Source organism: Tachysurus vachellii, chromosome 18 (genome assembly GCF_030014155.1).
Source record: "Tachysurus vachellii isolate PV-2020 chromosome 18, HZAU_Pvac_v1, whole genome shotgun sequence".
Classification (NCBI taxonomy): Eukaryota; Metazoa; Chordata; class Actinopteri; order Siluriformes; family Bagridae; genus Tachysurus; species Tachysurus vachellii.
In genome coordinates, this window is record NC_083477.1 from 14,078,610 (window position 1) to 14,101,651 (window position 23,042).

A 23,042-nucleotide genomic window follows, 5' to 3' on the forward strand; every position below is an offset into this window, starting at 1 on the left:
ATCTGAAATGGTGAGTCAAAAAAACTATTTATTTTTATTTTTCATTAAGTATTATGAATGTCTGTCACAAATTTGTATCAGTAAATAATATCATTAAATAATCTCCAGTTCATTCAGTGCTAAAGAATTGCCTGGTTTCTTTGGGAAAACAACAAACAAACAAACAAAAAATAAATAAATGAATAAATACATAGAACGATTCAGTTGTAATTTATGTTGCACTCACTTTTTTTTTGCACTCTATACAGTTTTGACTGTATTTTCCACTGACTCAAAGCTTTTCCTCTAGGAGATCTTTTAAAGCCTACAATTATAACATTCAAACTCAACATAATAGCAATAGAACAATATAAATATACTAACACTACTACACTACAGTGGCTATGTGCTTAGTGATGGAGTCTGTGAGTCTTTATGAGAGAGTTGTTCTGTAGCACAGGAATGATGGGGTTTGGAGACGCTGAATGTAGTAATCGCTGGAACAGCTGCCAGACTCATCAGACTTTTCTCATTATAACAGTAGGGCAGAAAGTTTCACACTCACTCACTCACACATTCACTTATCTACTCACTCACTCACTCACTCACTTATCTACTCACTCACTCACTCACTCACTCACTCACTTATCTACTCACTCATTCACTCACTCACTTATCTACTCACTCACTCACTCACTCATTCACTTATCTACTCACTCACTCACTCACTCACTCACTCACTTATCTACTCACTCATTCACTCACTCACTTATCTACTCACTCACTCACTCACTCATTCACTTATCTACTCACTCACTCACTCACTCACTCACTCACTCACTCACTTATCTACTCACTCACTCACACATTCACTTATCTACTCACTCACTCACTCACTCACTCACTCACTTATCTACTCACTCATTCACTCACTCACTTATCTACTCACTCACTCACTCACTCACTCACTTATCTACTCACTCATTCACTCACTCACTTATCTACTCACTCACTCACTCACTCATTCACTTAACTACTCACTCACTCACTCACTCACTCACTTATCTACTCACTCACTCACTCACTCACTTATCTACTCACTCACTCACTCACTCACTCACTTATCTACTCACTCACTCACTCACTCATTCACTTAACTACTCACTCACTCACTCACTCACTCACTCACTCACTTATCTACTCACTCACTCACTTAACTACTCACTCACTCACTTATCTAATCACTCACTCACTTATCTACTTACACACTCACTCACTCACTTATCTAATCACTCACTCACTCACTTATCTAATCACTCACATACTTATCTACTTACTCACTCACTCACTCACTCACTCACTTATCTAATCACTCACTCACTCACTTATCTAATCACTCACTCACTTATCTACTTACTCACTCACTCACTCACTCACTTATCTAATCACTCACTCACTCACTTATCTAATCACTCACTCACTCACTTATCTAATCACTCACTCACTCACTCACTTATCTAATCACTCACTCACTCACTCACTTATCTACTCACTCACTCACTCACTCACTTATCTACTCACTCACTCACTCACTTATCTACTCACTCACTCACTAACTCACTCACTTATCTAATCACTAACTCACTCACTTATCTAATCACTCACTCACTCACTTATCTACTCACTCACTCACTCACTCACTCACCTACTCACTCACTCACTTAACTACTCACTCACTCACTTAACTACTCACTCACTCACTAACTCACTCACTTATCTAATCACTAACTCACTCACTTATCTAATCACTCACTCACTCACTTATCTACTTACTCACTCACTCACTCACTCACTTATCTAATCACTCACTCACTCACTTATCTAATCACTCACATACTTATCTACTTACTCACTCACTCACTCACTCACTTATCTAATCACTCACTCACTCACTTATCTAATCACTCACTCACTCACTCACTCACTTATCTAATCACTCACTCATTCACTTATCTAATCACTCACTCACTCATCTAATCACTCACTCACTTATCTAATCACTCACTCACTCACTCACTTATCTAATCACTCACTCACTCACTCACTCACTCACTCACTTATCTACTCACTCACTCACTCACTCACTTATCTACTCACTCACTCACTCAATCACTCACTCACTCACTCACTCACTCACTTATCTACTCACTCACTCACTCACTTATCTACTCACTCACTCACTCACTCACTCACTCACTCACTTATCTACTCACTCACTCACTTATCTACTCACTCACTCACTAACTCACTCACTTATCTAATCACTAACTCACTCACTTATCTAATCACTCACTCACTCACTTATCTACTTACTCACTCACTCACTCACTCACTTATCTAATCACTCACTCACTTATCTACTTACTCACTCACTCACTCACTCACTTATCTAATCACTCACTCACTCACTTATCTAATCACTCACTTACTCACTCACTCACTTATCTAATCACTCACTCACTCACTCACTCACTCACTTATCTACTCACTCACTCAATCACTCACTTATCTACTCACTCACTCATTCAATCACTCACTCACTCACTCACTTATCTACTCACTCACTCACTCACTCACTTATCTACTCACTCACTCACACACTTATCTACTCACTCACTCACTCACTCACTTATCTACTCACTCACTCACTTATCTAATCACTCACTCACTTATCTACTTACTCACTCACTCACTCACTCACTTATCTAATCACTCACTCACTCACTTATCTAATCACTCACTTACTCACTCACTCACTTATCTAATCACTCACTCACTCACTCACTCACTCACTTATCTACTCACTCACTCACTTATCTACTCACTCACTCACTCACTTATCTACTCACTCACTCACTTATCTAATCACTAACTCACTCACTTATCTACTTACTCACTCACTCACTTATCTACTTACTCACTCACTCACTCACTTATCTAATCACTAACTCACTCACTTATCTAATCACTCACTCACTCACTTATCTACTTACTCACTCACTCACTCACTTATCTAATCACTCACTCACTCACTTATCTAATCACTCACTCACTTATCTACTTACTCACTCACTCACTCACTCACTTATCTAATCACTCACTCACTCACTTATCTAATCACTCACTCACTCATTCACTTATCTACTCACTCACTCAATCACTCACTCACTCACTCACTCACTTATCTACTCACTCACTCACTCACTCACTTATCTACTCACTCACTCAATCACTCACTCACTCACTCACTCACTCACTCACTTATCTACTCACTCACTCACTCACTCATCTATTCACTCACTCACTCACTCACTCACTCACTTATCTACTCTCTCACACTCACTCACTCATTTACTCACTCACTTATTCACTTACGCACTCACACACTCACTTAGTCACTCTTTTATTTACACATTCACTTATTTACTTATTCACTCATCCACACAATTGTAAACTCACTCACTCACTCACCCACTCCTTTATTTACTAATTAACTTGCCACATCAGTTACACACTCTTTTACTCACTCGCCCATTCTTTCTCTCTCTATCTCACTCTCTTAGCCAGTCACTTACTTTTCGACTCATTCATCTTAGCCTCGCGCTGTGTTGTTTAAATAAGTAGGTCTAACTCAGGTCTGCTGAGGTTTGGCATTTGTCAAGCACAACCCGGGGTCCAGGATTTGTAACCCACTATTATTAAAGTTATTAGCCTATATTTTTTATTGGCTTCTTATAATGATTAACCTTTTGACTGGTGAATAAACCAAACAGGTTTAATCTAAACCTTAATAACTCAAAAATAAGTAGACTGTAAATAATGTTGACCTGGACATAGCATGTTCTGTCAGAGGAAAGTATAAGAATGGCTCTAATGAACAGACAAAATATTACTGTACACATTTAAATTGTGTTTATGAAATACATTTTTACTGAGCAGGTCTATGGGAAGGTTCATTTACAGTTAAAATAGTACCTGACTGCAGAATGCCTATAAAATACACCTGTCTAAAAAAAGAAAAGTAATGATCTATAATAAAACAACTGATGCTTACTATCACTAAAATGACCAAATACAATTGAAATCACTCATTTGTTGTGTCCGTTTGTGATTGTGGGGGGAAAAGACTTATGTAAAGACCACTAAATGAAGGGCTGAATAAATGCATAATAAATATAAAAAATAATACACCAATGTGGTAAATGTACTACTATTTACTCTTTGGCTTCTGATGCCAAAGTGAGAGTGGTGTTTGCTTGTGTTAAGGGAGTTATGGATCTCTACACTGAAGATTATCCAGAGGACCAGGAGTTTATAAACTCATGTCTCCCCCTGTTGGTGATATTAAAAGTGTATAACCAGGCTTCAACAACATGCAGCTTGAATTCACTCACACCCTGAGTTTAACCCTGAGGAACAGTGTACAAACTATTCTGTTTCTTTCCTCTATCCACTGCAGTGTTGTTTGAAAAAAATATTCATTCAACTATGATGTAGATCACATAAAATACAGAGACACTGTGAAAAAAAAAAAAAAAAAAAAAAAGCTATTTATATCAACCAAAAATGAGTGTTCCTGTGTATCCTTGAGATCTACATGTGTACAGTATAAAGGCATAAAATGAAAATATCCTGGCCGCAAAACATGTAGCATGAAAGCGCAACTAGTGGTTTGTTCGTTTCATATGAACTGTAGGTTATATACTATATACTTATACGACTATATACACAACGTCAGCTCACAGAAGATTGTTTACTCATGACGACACCTGCTTAAGACTTTTCTGGATGTATACATTAATATACTTGATGTATACAGACTAACACATAGATTGGCTCAGCGCATCCATAATCTTAATCCGCATCTAATCTATAACACATGTAGCGATTATTCGTGTTATCTTCAAATCAGTGCGTTCACAAAATTGTTCGACTTCACCGATAGAGTTTTCAATCCGTATGCACTGTTGCGCGAGCGGGCACACACAAACACACACGCACACACACACACACACGCACGCATACACACACACGCACGCACACACAAACACATAAACACGCACACTCACATACACACATATACACACATACACATACACACACACATAAACACACAAACACACACATAAACACACACACACACACACACACAGAGTGAGCGGGGAAGGGGTATCATGTTCCGTCTCCGCCTCTAAGCCTCGAATCTGTATAAAATCGCGAGCAGCATGAGGGAGTTTGTTCATTACATCTCCACCACTCAAGCCCTGGGTTCACTGGAAAGGAATCGGGATTCTTCACTAATCACCGGTCTAAGACTTGAGAAAGTTTCAGCAGCGCTCGGATCTCAACGCGCTCTGATGGACTTGTGAACAACTTTTGACAGCAAGTTTATCCATCGTTTTTTTGCACGCTCTGTGCAGGATTCTTCAATCCGAAAAAACTTTTCTTCTTCTATTACCATTTTCTTTTCTCTCGCATGAATCTCCTCGAGTCGTACGTGAAGATGGCCGACGAGCAGGACAAATGTCTCTCCGACGCACCGAGTCCGAGCATGTCGGAAGACTCTGCAGCCTCCCCGTGTGAGTCCGGCTCGGGCTCCGACACCGAGAACACGCGGCCGCCGTCCGAGAACAGGCTGAAGAAAGACGAAGAGAATGAAAACAAGTTTCCTGTGTGCATCCGCGACGCCGTGTCACAGGTGCTCAAAGGCTACGACTGGACGCTCGTGCCAATGCCGGTGCGCGTGAACGGTTCGGGGAAAAGCAAGCCGCACGTGAAGAGGCCCATGAACGCGTTTATGGTGTGGGCGCAGGCGGCACGCAGAAAACTGGCTGATCAGTACCCTCACCTTCATAACGCAGAACTCAGCAAAACCCTGGGCAAACTCTGGCGGTGAGTTTTTCTCATGCATTGCACTTTTATTGTATGCACATTATTATTATTATTATTATTATTATTATTATTATTATTATTATTATTATTATTATTATTAACAACAACTTCTTATTGTTCCATTACTTTTTAAATATATGTTCAATTGAATCTAGTACATTATTATTATTATTATTATTATTATTATTATTATTATTATTATTATAAACATTTCAATGATCCACCCATAAACAAATTAAGCCTAAACACTCACATGGAAAAGGTTTAAATATCGAAATGATTGCATAATTTATTTCTTAAAATGCAATGCAATAACAATAAGAATAATATAATCAATAAATAATAATAATAATAATAATAATAATAATAATAATAATAATAATAACAGCATGCATAAAGACAATAACACGTTAAGAGGAAGCAAAGTGTGTAAAGGGTTTAGTTGCATAATTGCTAATTTACTTACTTGCTTTTTCAGGCTGCTGAATGAAGGGGAGAAGCGGCCGTTTGTGGAGGAGGCTGAGAGATTGCGAGTGCAGCATAAGAAGGATCATCCAGACTACAAATACCAGCCGCGGCGGAGGAAGAGTGTGAAGAGCGGCCAGGGCGAAGCCGAGGATGGCGAGCATACACATATTTCCCCAAACGCAATCTTTAAAGCCCTACAGAGAGCTGACTCTCCAGCATCCAGCATGGGCGAGGTGCATTCACCCGGAGACCACTCAGGTGAGTCAAGTAAATCAAATAAAAAAAAAATGAATCAAAGTACAGTCGCTCAGTAATCACGTCTTTCCAACACATGCTGAAATGAGTCCATTTATGATTCCAGTAATGTTAATAGACCTGTAAACATATAGTTTATATACGTGCAGCATGATACATTATACGACAACATTGTGTTTAAATAAATATAGACACTTCTTTGTTGTGTGGGTTTTTATTTCTGCTTTAAAGTTGCACAATGATAAGGAAACTGATCATTCTATTCAGCAAGGGCAACATGATCGTAAGTGTTTTAAAAACACGTTGTTTTTAGAAAATAACACGTATTTCTTATGTATTTTTCCAAAACTTCAGTATTGCTTCATGCACAATATAGTCTAAAGACTATAGACTTTACTTGGTATCAGCTGCAAGAGAAAGTGTTACACAGTAATGTTTATGAATAGAGAATAGAACCAAATGATACATGTTTATATTGTGCTGATCACCATTTTAAAACATTGGGCAACTGTAAATAAAATAAAGCTGTTAAAGATTACTGAAAGCTGATGCAAACTTTGTAATTCTCTTCCCTTCACTTGTTTGTCGTTGCTCAAAAGTCTCCAGTGAAAATGTAATATGATGGTATGATTGCAGTTAAACCCCAAAAGCGAACAAGATCCCCGTTCTTTAAAATCCCATAACCAGTTTCTAAATTTCAGTCTTTTTTGTTATTTACTCTGGTAGGAAAAGGACTAGGTGGTTAACCGTCTCTTTTCTTTCTTAAAGCAGGTCAGTCTCAGGGCCCTCCAACTCCCCCCACAACTCCCAAAACAGATGTACCTAGTGTGAAATCAGACCTGAAGCGAGAGGGCCGTACGCTTCCAGAGGGCACGGGTCGCCAGCTCAACATTGACTTCCGTGATGTGGACATTGGTGAGCTGAGCAGCGATGTCATCTCCAACATGGATGGATTCGACGTGAACGAATTTGACCAGTACTTGCCGACACATGGAGCCCAGACCTACTCCTCCTCTGGGTATAGCATGGGCCAGACGGCAGGCACCAGCGGGCATGGCTGGATGGGCAAACAGCAGCCTCAGCAGCAGCCTCAGCAGCACTCTCTGACCTCGCTTGGCACAGCTGGAGAACAGGGTCAGGCCCAGCAGCGCCCAGCACACATCAAAACAGAGCAGCTCAGCCCGAGCCACTACAGTGAGCAGAGCCAGGGTTCACCCCAGCATGTGGCGTACGGTTCCTTCAATCTACAACATTACACTGCCGCCACCTCCACGTACCCATCCATTGCTCGCACTCAGTACGATTACAGCGACCATCAGGGAGGTGCTGCCTCCTACTACAACCAGGGTTCAAGCCTCTACTCCACATTTAGCTACATGAGTCCAGCCCAGAGGCCCATGTACACTCCTGTCGCTGATGCTAGTGGTGTTCCAAATGTGCCTCAGACCCACAGTCCCCAGTGGGAGCAGCAGCCAGTCTATACCCAGCTCTCCCGGCCTTAAATGACACAAAAATGAGAATAAGAGAGGGAGACGGGCGAGTGCACAGACTAAACTATTAGTACCACCCTATCCATAAGACATTTCTCATACGCACAGGCCTCATAGGACCTGCTGTCCACTCCCTGCACCAGCAAATCCAGAAAACAAGCAGGACTAATGTTTATTGTTTAAGTAACGAATTATCAAAAACGGCTCCCGACAGTGCCTTTTTAAAAGCTCTGAGTTGCGACTATATTTTTCTAGTTTTGATGAAAAAGAAACTCGCTTGAAAAGAGAGGAATCCTCTGTGAGGACATATTCATTATAAATATTTGTTAGTATGTACTGTGTATGTATTATCTCTTTTTTGGTTGTTTTCAGGTTGTTCTGGGGGTTTTGTACATTTACAGAGGATGCGAGAGGTCTTTACTTCTCACCAGTGTATTTTTGTAAAGTCAACACTTCCCTTGTTGTTCCTCTGTACACCTTTCTTGTGATTCCCATGCTCTTTTAGAAATGGGCAAAGCTGACAGCTAAAAAAATCTTTGTTTCCTGTTTGTGTTTGAACATATCTGCATATATTGCATTGGAAATGCCATACATGTACTAAGTGCCATTTAGCTGCACGTGAAGCCTTTGTTTTAGCTGAGATACAAGTCTGTCTATGTGCCATCAGTGCCTGGTTAAGCAGTGTAGAGATCCACAGTGCCTCAGTAGCCATCGTTCATCTTGATCCTCATGTCTGAAGAGGACAAGGAAGTGGCCTTTGACCCGAGACTTCCCTAAAGGTCTCTATTGATCACTTGCTCATTCATCTGTCACCCCCATCAAGTCTTGACCTCTTTAATTTATTAATTAGTAATAACTTTATTTGAAAAGTAATAATTATTTGCATTTGATTTATTTTTACTCTTTCTCTGTCTGACTAATTTGATATTACATACCCCCCCCCCCCCCCCCCCCACCCCCACCGATGGGACCACAGTTTAGTTACAGTGCAAATTTTAACCGTCTTGTTTTTATTTATCATTTGTAAATGTTTCCATTTAAATGGTCTTAATTAGTTGTGTACAGATATCTTATAATTGTGATAAAACTTGATCAAAACAGAAATAACTGGATGTTTTCTTTTCTTTTTCTTTTTTTTTTTTGTTTAATTAATTCTAACAAATATGGATAACTGGAGGCCTCGGCCACATTGTAAAGACATTCTTCTTTAAAAAATCACCAGCATACGTTTTTTTGGTAAAGTTATACTCCTCATTATTTTTGTTTTCATATTCTAGATCTCATGACATTCTTTAATGCAATGATTTTTTTTTGAAAACACCATTGTTTTAAGAAAAGCTTATCTTTTGTATCATACCGTTTGCAATAAAAAGAAAACATATAGAAAATAAATCCAGTATGTTTGCCATGACTTTATTCAGCTTTTGGAAAAAAATAAAAACAAGATGATATTGATTTTAATGCTTTTATAGTAATAATAATAACAACAATAATAATAATAACAATAATAATAATAACAATAATAATAATTATTATTATTATTATTATTATTATTATTATTATTGTTATTATTATTATTATTATTATTGTTATTATTATTATCATTATTCCTTGATTTGAACACAGTCTGACTTCTCAATTTCACACTTTTCATAAAAAAATATGAGTAGATGATTGAAAATGTAACAATATCCAGACAAAATAGAAAAGACAGCTCATTAGCTGATTATTTTGTTTAAAACAGGGACAACATGTGATCTTTAAAACAAAACAATCTCAACACAGAATGCTTTAAACAAGCGCTCGGTGTGAAACTTGGATCTCCGTGCATGAGCTCACAGTCCACTATTGAGCACTATTTTTATAACGAACAAGACCAATCTTTCCCTGACACCAATCCCCCACTGCTTAAAGAAATAAACGGACAGCAGGATGCTGTTTATTCATTGTGACGTCTCATATAATAGAATCACAAAAAACTTGAAAAATCACAGACTGTACAAACACAATCAAAGTTTGATTTGGAAAGTTTTGAAATTGGGATGGGAGACGAACCGGGACTGAACTTTTCTAACATCATCATTCTCATTTTATAAAATGTGGCATCTGTGCGGGAAGAATGAGACCGAAAGAGAGAGAGAGAGAGAGAGAGAGAGAGAGAGAGAGAGAGAGAGAGAGAGAGAGAGAGAGAGAGTGAGAGAGAGATCTTTAAATACCTTTTAATTTCTTGGTCAGACTATACCACACCCTAACCATAATGGTGATCCAAGAACCCAGGGAATGAGGTCCAAGAACCCAGGGAATACCAAACCCTTCATCTGCCATTAGACTCTTGTCTAGTACCAAAACTCTTCAGCACAAACTATGAAAAAGAGTAGCTATGCTATGCAATGCATTGTGGGGCACATCTGATAAAGCCATCAGCACATATTTTTTGAAGAAGGAGTAGGCTCCTGTGTTACTCTGAATTGCAGCTGCTCCCTCAACATCCACCAAAAACACTCCTTCAGTGCATGTGACTAGGCAAGCACACAGTGTAGGCCACTGCCTACATCCTTCATCATTGACGTAATTACCTTACATGCCTCATGACATCATGCTTCATGCCCACCAGGAAATGACATCATAATCAGCAAGTCATAACAACATCTGACCTCAACCATAGAGGTTAGAAGGCAAAGCCATGAGGCTAACTGTGATTTCTGATATGGTTGATATTGATTGGTAGTAAAACATCAAGAGATGTATATGGTATTGCTTAGTATATAAAGAATGTGTTGAGAAACTTGAGAAGCATTATAACCCATTTATTGTGAATGTATTCAAGCATCATGGCCACACACAAGCCCCCAAACAGTGGGAGTGGACTGATAAATGTTCCTGTGAGGGATTCGGAAACTAGACCAAATTTTTCTTTGCTGTCAGACTGGCCTCTGTGAGGGCATGTTTCCCAGGAGGACTCCATTATTATTCCACACAGACGTCGGCCCCCTCCGGACCCAATGTGTGGTCTTTTTTTTTTGGTTTTTTAAGACCCCACAAGAAAGAGGGAAAGAGCAAAGAAATTGAGCCCTTGGTAACTGGATGACAATAGAAGCAACAAAAGAAAGTGAAAGAAGTCAGGATGGAAGGGTGTGTGGTATGTTAGGAGTGGTGTGGTGTGGAGTTGGTTGGTGTGGTGTGGTGTGGAGTGGTGTGGTGTGAAATTGAGTGGTGTGGTGTGGTGTGGAGAGGAGTGGTGTGGAGAGGAGTGGTGTGGTGTGGTGTGAAATTGAGTGGTGTGGTGTGGTGTGGAGAGGAGTGGTGTGGAGAGGAGTGGTGTGGAGTGGTGTGGTGTGGAGTGGTGTGGTGTGAAATTGAGTGGTGTGGTGTGGAGAGGTATAGTTTGGTATGGTATGGTGTGGAGAAGAGTGGTGTGGAGAGGAGTGGAGTGATGTGGAGAGGAGTAGTGTGGAGTGGAGTGGTGTGGTGTGGAATGGTATAGTGTGGTGTGGAGTGAAGTGGTGTGGTGTGAAGTGGAGTGGTGTGGCGTGGTGTGGTGTGGTATGGAGTGGCGTGTTGTGTTGTGGAATGGTATAGTGTGGTGTGGAGTGGAGTGGTGTGGTTTGGTGTGGTATGGTGTGGTGTGATGTGGTGTAGTGTGGTATGGTGTGGTGTGGTGTGGTGTGGTATGGTGTGGTGTGGAGTGGTGTGGTATGGTGTGGTGTGGTGTGTTGTGGAATGGTGTGGTGTGGTATGGTGTGGTGTGGTGTGGTATGGTGTGGTGTGGTGTGTTGTGGTATGGTGTGGTATGGTGTGGTCTGGCATGGTGTGGTGTGGTGTGGTATGGTATGGTATGGTGTGGTGTGGTGTGGTGTGGTATGGTGTGGTGTGGTGTGGTGTGGTGTGGTATGGTGTGGTGTGTTGTGGAATGGTGTGGTGTGGTGTGTTGTGGTATGGTATGGTGTGGTGTGGTGTGTTGTGGAATGGTGTGGTGTGGTGTGTTGTGGTATGGTGTGGTGTGGTGTGTTGTGGTATGGTATGGTATGGTGTGGTGTGGTGTGGTGTGGTGTGGTGTGTTGTGGTATGGTATGGTGTGGTGTGGTATGGTGTGGTGTGGTATGGTGTGGTGTGGTGTGTTGTGGAATGGTATGGTGTGGTGTGGTGTGGTGTGTTGTGTTGTGGTATGGTGTGGTGTGGTGTGTTGTGGTATGGTGTGGTGTGGTGTGGTGTGGTATGGTGTGGTGTGGTGTGGTGTGTTGTGGTATGGTATGGTGTGGTATGGTGTGGTGTGGTGTGTTGTGGAATGTTATGGTGTGGTGTGGAGTGGTGTGGTGTGGTGTGGTGTGTTGTGGTATGGTGTGGTGTGGTGTGGTGTGGTATGGTGTGGTGTGGTGTGTTGTGGAATGGTATGGTGTGGTGTGTTGTGGTATGGTGTGGTGTGGTGTGGTGTGGTGTGGTGTGGAGTGGAGTGGTGTGCTGTGGTGTGGTGTGTTGTGGTGTGGTATGGTGTGGTGTGTTGTGGTATGGTGTGGTGTGGAGTGGTGTGGTGTGGTGTGGTGTGGTGTGGTGTGGTGTGGAGTGGTGTGGTGTGGTGTGGTGTGGTGTGGTGTGGTGTGGAGTGGTGTGGTGTGGTGTGGTGGAATGGTATGGTGTGGTGTGGTGTGTTGTGGTATGGTGTGTTGTGGTGTGGTGTGGTGTGTTGTGGTGTGGTGTGGTGTGTTGTGGTGTGGTGTGGTGTGGTGTGGTATGGTGTGGTGTGGTGTGGTATGGTGTGGTGTGGTGTGGTATGGTGTGGTGTGGAGTGGAGTGAAGTTGATTGCAAAACAATCTGAAGCAAAAAATTGACTTTTCAGTTTATTTACTTACTTGCTTACTTTTGACATGTTCTTATGAATGTGTTATGAATGTGTGTGCAAATAACTGTGTCATTTTGTGTCAACTCCCATGATCCTGATCAATCCCCATAGTCCAGCATTGTGTCTTTATTCTACTATATTCATCAATATTTTATCCACATCTTGCTCCATGTTAACGATATAAAACACAAAATCACCACTTGTGTGCCTTTGTACACTTCATTACATTTGGAGTCAATTTGAAAACCTTTGCTACTGGCTGTTGGTTAAGCTGTTGGTTAGGCACAAAAATGATTGTACAACATTCTGCAAAACAACTGCGTTACTGAAATCGTCTGCTCCATTTGCGTACTTTCTTTTCCGACACTGTTGTCGGTTGTTTACGTTGCCAAGGAAACGTCACTGGCAATCAATGACTGTGAGTGGATATGGCAAATTTTTGTAGCATTAAAAAAGACTTAAATTGGTAATCCAACCTTGGGAAGGTGTATTAAGATTTCATTACTTTTCTTTGGCAGTCTGCTCTTAAAGTGTATTATATGACACACGTAAGAATGAATTAACCAGTCCAAAAGTGTATTAAGTACACTTCATTTTATACTTATACATTAAGTATGCTTCATTGTATAGTCTAGTCAATATCATATCAATATCATATCTCTGTTGCTAGCAAAGTTCTTTACTGTGAGCTTTTGTAAATAAACTCGAATTTAAATATACTTAGCAATATAAACAGCAGTATATCTCTCTAAATCGATATAGTGCTTACACTGATACAAATGAGATATACTAATTTGCATCTTGGTTTATGGTTTTTTAATGGATAATATTTTGAAAATTTTTAAGCACACACATCTGTAGTGTAGATTACAGGCATGTCTGAAACAGGAAGGCGTCAGTTGTCACAAGGCAGCACTTCTATAATTATAAAAGTATATAAGTGTGAAAAGTCATAATAATTCAGTTTCAGGAAGCCTTTGTGTACTTAAGACTCAGATTCCTGTTTAAGGCTTACAAGTAAAAAACAAATAATATGGTATTAATAATAATAAAAATTATTATTATTATTATTATTATTATTATTATTATTATTATTATTATTATTATTATTAACACATTCTTATTTGTGTTTTAGTTCACAGTAAGTAGGAAAACATACAGTACAAATTTAAAAAGTAACTCTCTCTCTCTCTCTCTCTCTCTCTCTCTCTCTCTCTCTCACCATCTCTCCCTTAACCCATACATTATCACTCAGGAAGTGGGTATGCACTCAGTAAATATTCATCTAGTCTAGCCCCATTAAGAAATGAAGCCATGGCTGCAGTGCGGCCTGAGGGACCCTGCAGCAGCTCCTTCTCTTTGTCTTAGGATGAGGATAAGGTTGGCAGAATCCCCAGGTCAGAGCAGCAAAATTCTATTATCATAATCTCATTAAATGTATCTGTGGCTTTAGGCACTCCACATGGCCGGGGCTGAGTAGAGAGTGAGGGATAGAGGTAGCAGAAAACACACATCATCTAGGCCGGATTAGTAGAATGGCTATCCAGTGTCAGCTCTTGCTTTTGTCTATAGCAGAGACAGATATCAGAGCTGATGTTGTGCATTAGGATTTCAGGACACAGTTAAAAGTTTGGAAGTAAATGACACTGTCCATGACTATTCAAATAAAAAGCCTCCATTGTCTCTGGATAGGTTTAATCTGTGTACCGTACAAAAGCAGAAATAAGACAAAAAATGTGCCTGTTTCTATTAGACATCTACTGTATGCTAATTGTGCATAGCCATTCTTTATATACTTCTCAGAAATGCTCTTCCACAACAGCCAGTGCTCTTTACTAGCATTAGAATTATGATCTGGACACAATCAAATGCTGTAGACTACACACTTGGCCTTAATTTGATGCAGAGTCTGAGCATAATCCAAGGATCTCATCTCCATCTCTATGCCCATTATTCAATAACATACAGAGGAGCAATCTTGATGTCATTAAGTTTTTTTTTCTTTTCCGAACTTCCATTTGTTTTCAATTACCTACTTTTAAAAATTATAGTTGCTGGCTCCACCACACATGTGGGCTGATGTTACATAGTTTGTCTTAGTTTGCTAGTCTGTTACCTTGTAAATCTCAGTTGGAGTAATCCGTTTACAGCCTGGGCCCCAAATGCACAAAAACTGTTTGCTCAAGTGGAGCTGTGGGGTGAAAGTTATACCACTGTTTGTCTAAATGTTCTGCTAAGTGATGCTGCACATCCTCCTTAAAGCTAAAAAATGGTTTGAGTTTATATGGTACTTTTTTAATTAAACCAATATTTTCACTCATAATGTTCAGCATTACAATTTGCTGAACTATAAAGCACATTGTGAAGTTGTATACCAATGGAGTGAATGCCTCCTGTTTTGGGAGAGATTCACTGAAGGTGCTGAAGAGAACTTCTCTCTGAGGAGGTGAATTATTCACTTGACTTTGACAGCAAAATAAAGATCCGTGTACTTTTTGTTCTTTCGCTGCACGTGCTTTCTGGACTGCTTTGTAAACAGAAAACATTCAATAATTAGCCACAATAAAGCACAACATGGCAAAGGCTAGCAAGTTAGCAAACAAGGCACAGCAAGGAGGATTACTTCTCTCATTCAGCTCTTAATTCAAAAATCATTTTCACAGAAATCCAGCATAAGATTCATGGACTTTTATTCACCAAAGTGGCAGTTAGAGATTTACATGTATGAACTAATATGCATGTGATTTATAAAATGATACAAAACAAGTACTATTTCTATCACAAAAGATGAATCATCTTCAGCTGTATGGAAACAAATATATCATATACTTTATAGCTAATGTACACAAAATGTGCCCTAATTTATTTAGAGGTTGCAATAAAACCATCAAATTAAAACATTCAGTAAGAAGTCAACCATGATGGAAGTGGAAAGAAAGGAAAGAAATAAATCTAGATGAGACAGGGTGGATATTCAGTGAAGTTGAATTAGAGGTGCTTGTGTCCACGGTTTGGTGCATGAATGTTCCGTCTTTGAACCGCCAGCGTCAGTCAGTGAACATTTGAAGACTCTGGCAGGAAGGAATTAGTGTTAAGAACTATTAGTTCTTCAGGATTTTGGCTGCTTAATTCCATTTGATTACAAACTGTTTAGGCAGGACATTCTATACATTATTTATATTATTTACTGTCCAGTGTCACCCAAATGAGGATGGGTTTCCTTCTGACACTGGTTCCTCTCAAGGTATCTTTACTCATATTACCTCATGGAGCTTTTCCTTGAAATCTTCACCTCATGCTTGTTAATTAGAGATAAATATTAGAGATAAATAGTCATTTTGTTTTCAAATTTTAATTCAATTGTTAAAAGCGCTATACAAATAAAAAAATATATAACAAATTTGTGCAGTGATCCAATCAGCCAGTCATTTGTCAGCATTGCAAATGTATACAATCTTGCAGGAACAAGTCTATAGCTTCGGTTGACTGGAAAACAGCTGCCCAGTTTCAGTGATCCTCTGCCTGCTGTAACCTGTTTACAGGAGTGGAACCTGAGTGGAACCTTTACATGTCTTTTCTAAATGTTTTGATTGTTTTTATATGTAAAAATATGATTATAGTGTTGGGAACTTGTTTTTTGTTTGAGCGACTGGAACGGATAATCTGCGTTTACATTATTTCTCTATAAACATTTTCACCTTATAAACTCGCCTCCAGAATGAATTCATTCATATGCCGATGTTGCGCTGTACTGTACAGTACATTGTGAAATGAAACAGTGTTTCTTCAAGACCACGGTGCTACATGAGGCAACACAAAGCTACATGAAAACAACAGCGCTGATGAAAAGTGCATCGTGTACAAGCTAGTGTAACAGTGGAAGACAAAAGACAAATAAAACTACAGGACAAATACACAAAATAGCAGTGATCAGTATACATTCTATACATACAATATATACATACAGTATATTATATAGTACATTGTGCAAAAGTAGAAGATGAATACATACATGAGACATATGGAGCATGACCTATTAGTTATAGTAGGTATACACAGGATACATAGAATCTTGTACATGCATCTTCTTCACTTATAATAATAATAATAATAATAATAATAATAATAATAATAATAATAATAATAATAATAATAAAATAAATAATAATAATAATAATAATAATAATTTAATCAAAGCTAATCAGACTGTAAGTTAGTCATAAAAACATAATGTTTATCTTTAAAATACAAGACTGAGGTCGATGCATTCAAATATGCTTGCTTTGTGCAGCATTGCATTTAGGTCACACTAAAACATTCAGAATGTTACTTATTTTTTCTTCTACTCTTTACTGGTTTCTATTTCCATTTTACCACAAAACCTCCACACATACATATTCATTTGTAATATTCTTCAATCATCTAGTTTTCTAATGCCGTTAAAAGTTATAAGTAGTGTGATAAGTCGTTTTATACTCCTCATTGTATCACAGAACCCATATTACATAAAAATGTACTAGAAAGTATCAAGATAAGATTTTACTTAAACCTAGTACTTAATAGAGTGTTAGTTTTCTAAGATTTAGCAAACTTCTTCTGCTTGAGTATAAGCTTGTATATGTGTATTTGTGTCTCTGTGAGTAATGCCATAAAAGCACAACTCCTGTTAATTTATGTCCTGTCCCTGCATCACACATGGCTACACTGTAAAGACACTGAATCCAGATGTGTGTGTGTGTGTGTGTGTGTGTGTGTGTGTGTGTGTGTGTGTGTGTGTGTGTGTGTAAGTGAGTAGTTGTTTTGTTTGGAGTTTCCTTTCACACCCCTGTGGTCCTTCTCTTCCTTCTGGTTGGTGCTCATGGTCTTCAGTAAGACCTGTCACAGTTCACTTCTTTTCCACTGGGAAAGTGCTGTGTGAAATATAGCAGTGTTCTTGCAATCAAAGGAGGCATTTCTCAGTAAAAATTATACATAAGGACTCTACTGTAAGGGCCTTTAGCCACAGGGATAAAAAATTAATGGAGAAGTACAGCACAGTTATTGTTTGTTTACAGTTAGTAGTAAAATGATTATCTTCAGTTGAATATATGGTAATAATAATCCACAATGGTAATTTGCTCTGATTTCTTCTCCTTGTACTTTATTTCAAAAATATTATAAACCTCAGCAGAACAGTGGACAAGATATGGACAACATATACTGCATTTACATCACAAATACATACTATGGAACTGTAAGACCAATTTGTTGCACAGTTAATAGTATTTGTTTCATTTTTATGATTTGTCAACACGGTTGACTAACTGCAACCTTTCGCACATTCTTTTACATTTATGCCATTTTGCAGACATTTCATACAACTGAGGGTTACAGGCCTACAGGCCACCAAGCTACCACATCCCACCACATACTGTATGTTAATCCATTAAGCCAGGAGACTATCCCAGGGGACTTGAAGACCCATGGATAAGGTGCCAACTCATCTCACGGCACAATCACACTCAAAAACAGACAATTTACAGATGCCAATCAGCCTATAGCTCATGTCTTTTGACTGGGGGAGTGAACTGGAGTACCCAGAGGAAATCCCTGAATCACAGGGAAACGAGCAAACTCCACACACAGGGTAGAAGAGGGAATCAATCCCCCAACCGTTGTGGTGAGATGCAAATATGCTAACCATTAACCAAAGATAAACATTTTCTATATACTAGAGGAACAACTTGACACTATATATATGTTACCAGCTGTTGAGAATTTTGAGGATTAAGCCTATTAAATGTAGTGGACCAGGTTCTAATATCTCAGGACTAATATCTCACTCACTCACTTTTCTACCGCTTATCCCAGCTATCTCGGGTCACTGGGAGCCTGTGTCTATCTCAGGCGTCATCGGGCATCAAGGCAGGATACACCCTGGACGGAGTGCCAACCCATCACAGGGCACACACACACTCTCATTCACTCATGCAATCACACACTATGGATAATTTTTCCAGAGATGCCAATCAACCTACCATGCATGTCTTTGGACCAGGGGAGGAAACCGGAGTAGACTAATATCTATAAGAACTCAATAATACTCAATAATAAATATAATAAATTTGATATTTGCTGCATTATAAATGTCACAACTGTGAGGCAATTCACAGCCTGAAAGTTTTTTTTTTTTGGAGGGAACAGGTGTGGGGGAAGGATAGAGGGCATATGCTCTGGATGACAAGAGCTGCCACATGTTTTAGTCATAAATCCTTATGAAGGAGAAAAACAGAGGGAAAACTGGAGCAAAAGACACAGACAGAAAAAGGAGATGATCCCATTACACTTTCCTGCACTAGTGTTCATGTCTAATCAAAAACTAGACCAAGACCTGGCCAATGCATCTGGAGAAAGTAGCACCAAAAAAGGCAAGATGGTTGCCATTGCCAGGTAAGTGTCATTGTAAAGTCATTTGGATGAGAAGAATTTTAATCTGGTCTTTTCAGTGCAGAGTTGCACAGCAGGAATTCAATAAATAAAGAAGAATCATGCTCAAAGTTGAGGCCAATCTGCCAGATGCTGAAACCAGACTTGCCTACTTGCTTCCCTCTCTCTCTCTCTCTCTCTCTCTCTCTCTCTCTCTCTCTCTCTAAATTTTAGCTGGATTCATGCAGTCTCATGTGAAATTCCAGGAAAGTCGGAATAGGATAGAGTGAAATTGGATGAGACTAGCAGCATGCCACACCTCACTGACTTGCTATGCTAAGGGATATCTCCTCATATTACTGCCCTTCATTCATTCATTCATTCATTCCTTTCCAATTATTAAAGGAGTAGAGCAGTCAAGCCATTCCATGTTAAAGTGCACAACAGTTGTTTTATCTGGATATGCTGCAGGTCTCACATGAAATCTACACTTCCTGTTGTGTGAAAATTGAAAGTTAAAACTGAGTCTGTTAATCAGAGCAACATAGATCAGCTAATCATGGCCAGATATATGAGCTGTTACTCTGTTCTCTTAAAGGTGTTTTTCATTAGATAGTGTGCTTGTCAAGTCCAATTTTGGGACTGTTGCCATTTGTTATGTTTTGTTTTCTCACCACATTCACACCACAGCAAGAAAGAAATGTAAGTGAAAAAATATATATGTCATAAAGACAGTGATGGATATCTCACTGAAAAAATTGCCTGAGCTCAAAGAACATGAATATTAATAAATTCCTAGACAATTCTAAAAATTAAAAGCTCAACACATTTTGTGTATCACATAAACAGTTTTCTCTTTTCTTTTTTTTTTCTGTTCATCTGTCCAAATATTTGAACACACTGCATTTCACCAACACCACAGTTCTGCCCTCTGACCTTGCACATATGGCCTCAGGTCAGATATTTTGGTCCATGTTTAGTTCAGAGTGTTATTTCTGTGTTATTTGCACAAATGAACAGGAACAAATACAAAATCACACCAGGCTGCAATACAAATGGAAAAAACACTGGATACATGCTAGTTTTAAAAAGGGTTTCTTGACTGGTCCTATGAAGTCAGTCATGGAGAAGCACCCGCCTCCCTCAACACCGCCAGCATCAATGTTAGAAGAAGTGGAGGTGGGCAACAGTCTGGCTAGTGCTGCTGTGACTGTAGCTTGAGCTGAATCAGCTCTTTCTGTAATAAACAACTAATTTAAAACCCATGTGAGAGAGCATGATGACATCCTTGCCTTGAGTTCAAATCCCAGGTCCCACTCTTGGGTCCCTGAGCAAGGCCCTTAACCCTCAATTGCTCGGCTGTATAAATGAGGTATATATAAGGTGCTCTGGATAAGGGCGTCTGTCAAATGCTGTAAATGAAATGAAATTTTGACAGACAAATTGAGTTATGAATCTTGTAAACAATGACCAATGACCATGTAAACAATGGCTTTTAACCTGTTCTTTTAATTGTGAGAGGCATATTAATTTTCCAAAGCTCTGCTGAGATTCGTTGTAATAGGTAGGGCTACAAGCAGGGAATGAGGAAAAGGACTATGAAAACGCTAATTCTAAATAACGTTGGTCTGACATAATAATAATACTTTCCACATTTTCGAAAGGTGTGTATATTCATTCATTCATTCATTCATCTTCTACCGCTTATCCGAACTACCTCGGGTCACGGGGAGCCTGTGCCTATCTCAGGCGTCATTGGGCATCAAGGCAGGATACACCCTGGACGGAGTGCCAACCCATCGCAGGGCACACACACACACTCTCTCATTCACTCACACAATCACACACTAGGGACAATTTTCCAGAGATGCCAATCAACCTACAATGCATGTCTTTGGACCGGGGGAGGAAACCGGAGTACCCGGAGGAAACCCCCGAGACATGCTAACTCCACACACACAAGGTGGAGGCGGGAATCGAACCCCGACCCTGGAGGTGTGAGGCGAACGTGCTAACCACTAAGCCAGGTGTGTATATATAAATTTATTATTTCAAAGACATTAGACACAATAGCCAAACGTTTCTAAGACCTTTGGTGCCATGAGTCTAAACTAAAGTGTTTCAATGAGCAATGATGTGAAGTAAATATCCGACTCACCCCAGGAAATTGCTGATGCATATCAATGGCCTAAGCTGGGAAAGAGACAGCAAGAACATAGATGGAGGGGAAGACGAGAGGAGTGTAAAAAACAGTAATGAAAGATTGTTTGCTAACACACACACACACACACGCAGGGCTGTAAAATATGATAGGCTGAAAAAGAGACGGGGTTGAAGGAGGCCATATTGTAACAATCTTATTCTGTTGTCATTAATCGTATCCTGCTGCTGCAGCCTCCTCTAGCTGTGTGTACCATCCGCATATCAAACACATTTCCCCTCTCTCCCCAGGCATGCTCTAGTGTACAGCAAAACACTGCTTACACACTAGACTCAGTGGGTATTTCTCAAGTGTCTGCCACACCACCATCTCCCTTTTCTGAAGACCAAGCACCAAGCATTTCCAATCAAAGGATTCCTATCAGTTTTCAAGTGCTCTTACTGTACATGTAGCTTTACACATTTGACAGTGTTCGATATTTCAAAAGTAAAGCTACACTTGTCTGAAAAGAAACCAATAGTAAAGAGACAGACACTGAGTGCTGATTCATTCCAAGAGGTTGCAAAACAGAAAATGCGGAGTAACAATGTGTCCGGGTTTCATTTCTGCATGGCCTTGCTTGCTTTTTTTTGCTTAAGCAATCTATGTTCATGGGAAAAAAACATAAAATCACAGGATCATAGACTCAACCAAAGGTATAGTCTTCAATATTGGTCATAATTATTGAGAAAAGTGCAAGAAATCTTGTATCTCTGATTATTTGCTTTTGTCGGGCAATGTGTTAATACATTGCCAACGCTAGCTGCAATTGCACAGGGATCTTTCCTGTTTCCTGTGTTAAAGGCAATGTGGTTACCTTATAAGGAACTGAAACATTTCTCCTTGTGCCTATAAGCCATCTTCAGGAACAGTGGTTCATATTTGAGCATTTGTTGTAGTGGAGTACTTACAATCTTTCACAAAGTATAGATGGTAAATGGCTTATTAAAGGCCAAAAACAACTCTACAAAAGCAAACATTAAGTAATAACGTGCATGTCTTCACAGCTCCAGGGTCCCCAGTTTGAGCCTGAGCTCAGGTTACTGTCTCTATAGTTTTGTATTTTCCACATCTCCATGCGGGTTGCTTCGAGGTTCTCCAGTTTTTTCCCACCACTCAAAACATGTCCTTAGGCAAACTGGATCTGCTAAAAAGTGTGAATGAATGAATGAATGTGTGTGTGTGTGTGTGTGTGTGTGTGTGCAATTTCATGTGATAGACTGATGATCCCATCTAGAATGTGTTCCTGCCTCATGGCCAGTTTTTCTGGAATGGGCTCTACATCAACTATGACTGAGCAATATTTGTCAGTTGCTGAAAATAAATAAATAAATAAATAAATAAATAAATGATGTCTCGCCAGTGATTCTGTAGTTCACTATTAACCTGTGTGCTCTTGTAGTCACCATTGATTATTCCGTGTGAGGCAGAGTGTTTTAATATGAAATTACTTCC

At 39.5% G+C, this 23,042-nt stretch overlaps 1 protein-coding gene across 2 annotated transcripts; it reads left to right on the top strand.

Moving 5' to 3' along the window:
• Nucleotides 1-5,266: 5,266 nt before the first annotated feature.
• LOC132860697 (transcription factor SOX-9-like) lies at nt 5,267-9,536 on the top strand. Of its 2 annotated transcripts, none has more exons than XM_060891980.1 (3): nt 5,267-5,931; nt 6,410-6,657; nt 7,423-9,536. In XM_060891980.1, the coding sequence occupies exons 1-3, from the start codon at nt 5,516-5,518 to the stop codon at nt 8,154-8,156; spliced, it is 1,398 nt and encodes a 465-aa protein (XP_060747963.1). In that variant the 5' UTR covers nt 5,267-5,515; the 3' UTR covers nt 8,157-9,536. The 2 variants fall into 2 exon arrangements, with proteins under 2 accessions (XP_060747963.1, XP_060747964.1); XM_060891981.1 differs by having other exon boundaries at nt 5,268-5,931; nt 7,426-9,536.
• The last annotated feature ends 13,506 nt before the right edge of the window (nt 9,537-23,042 follow it).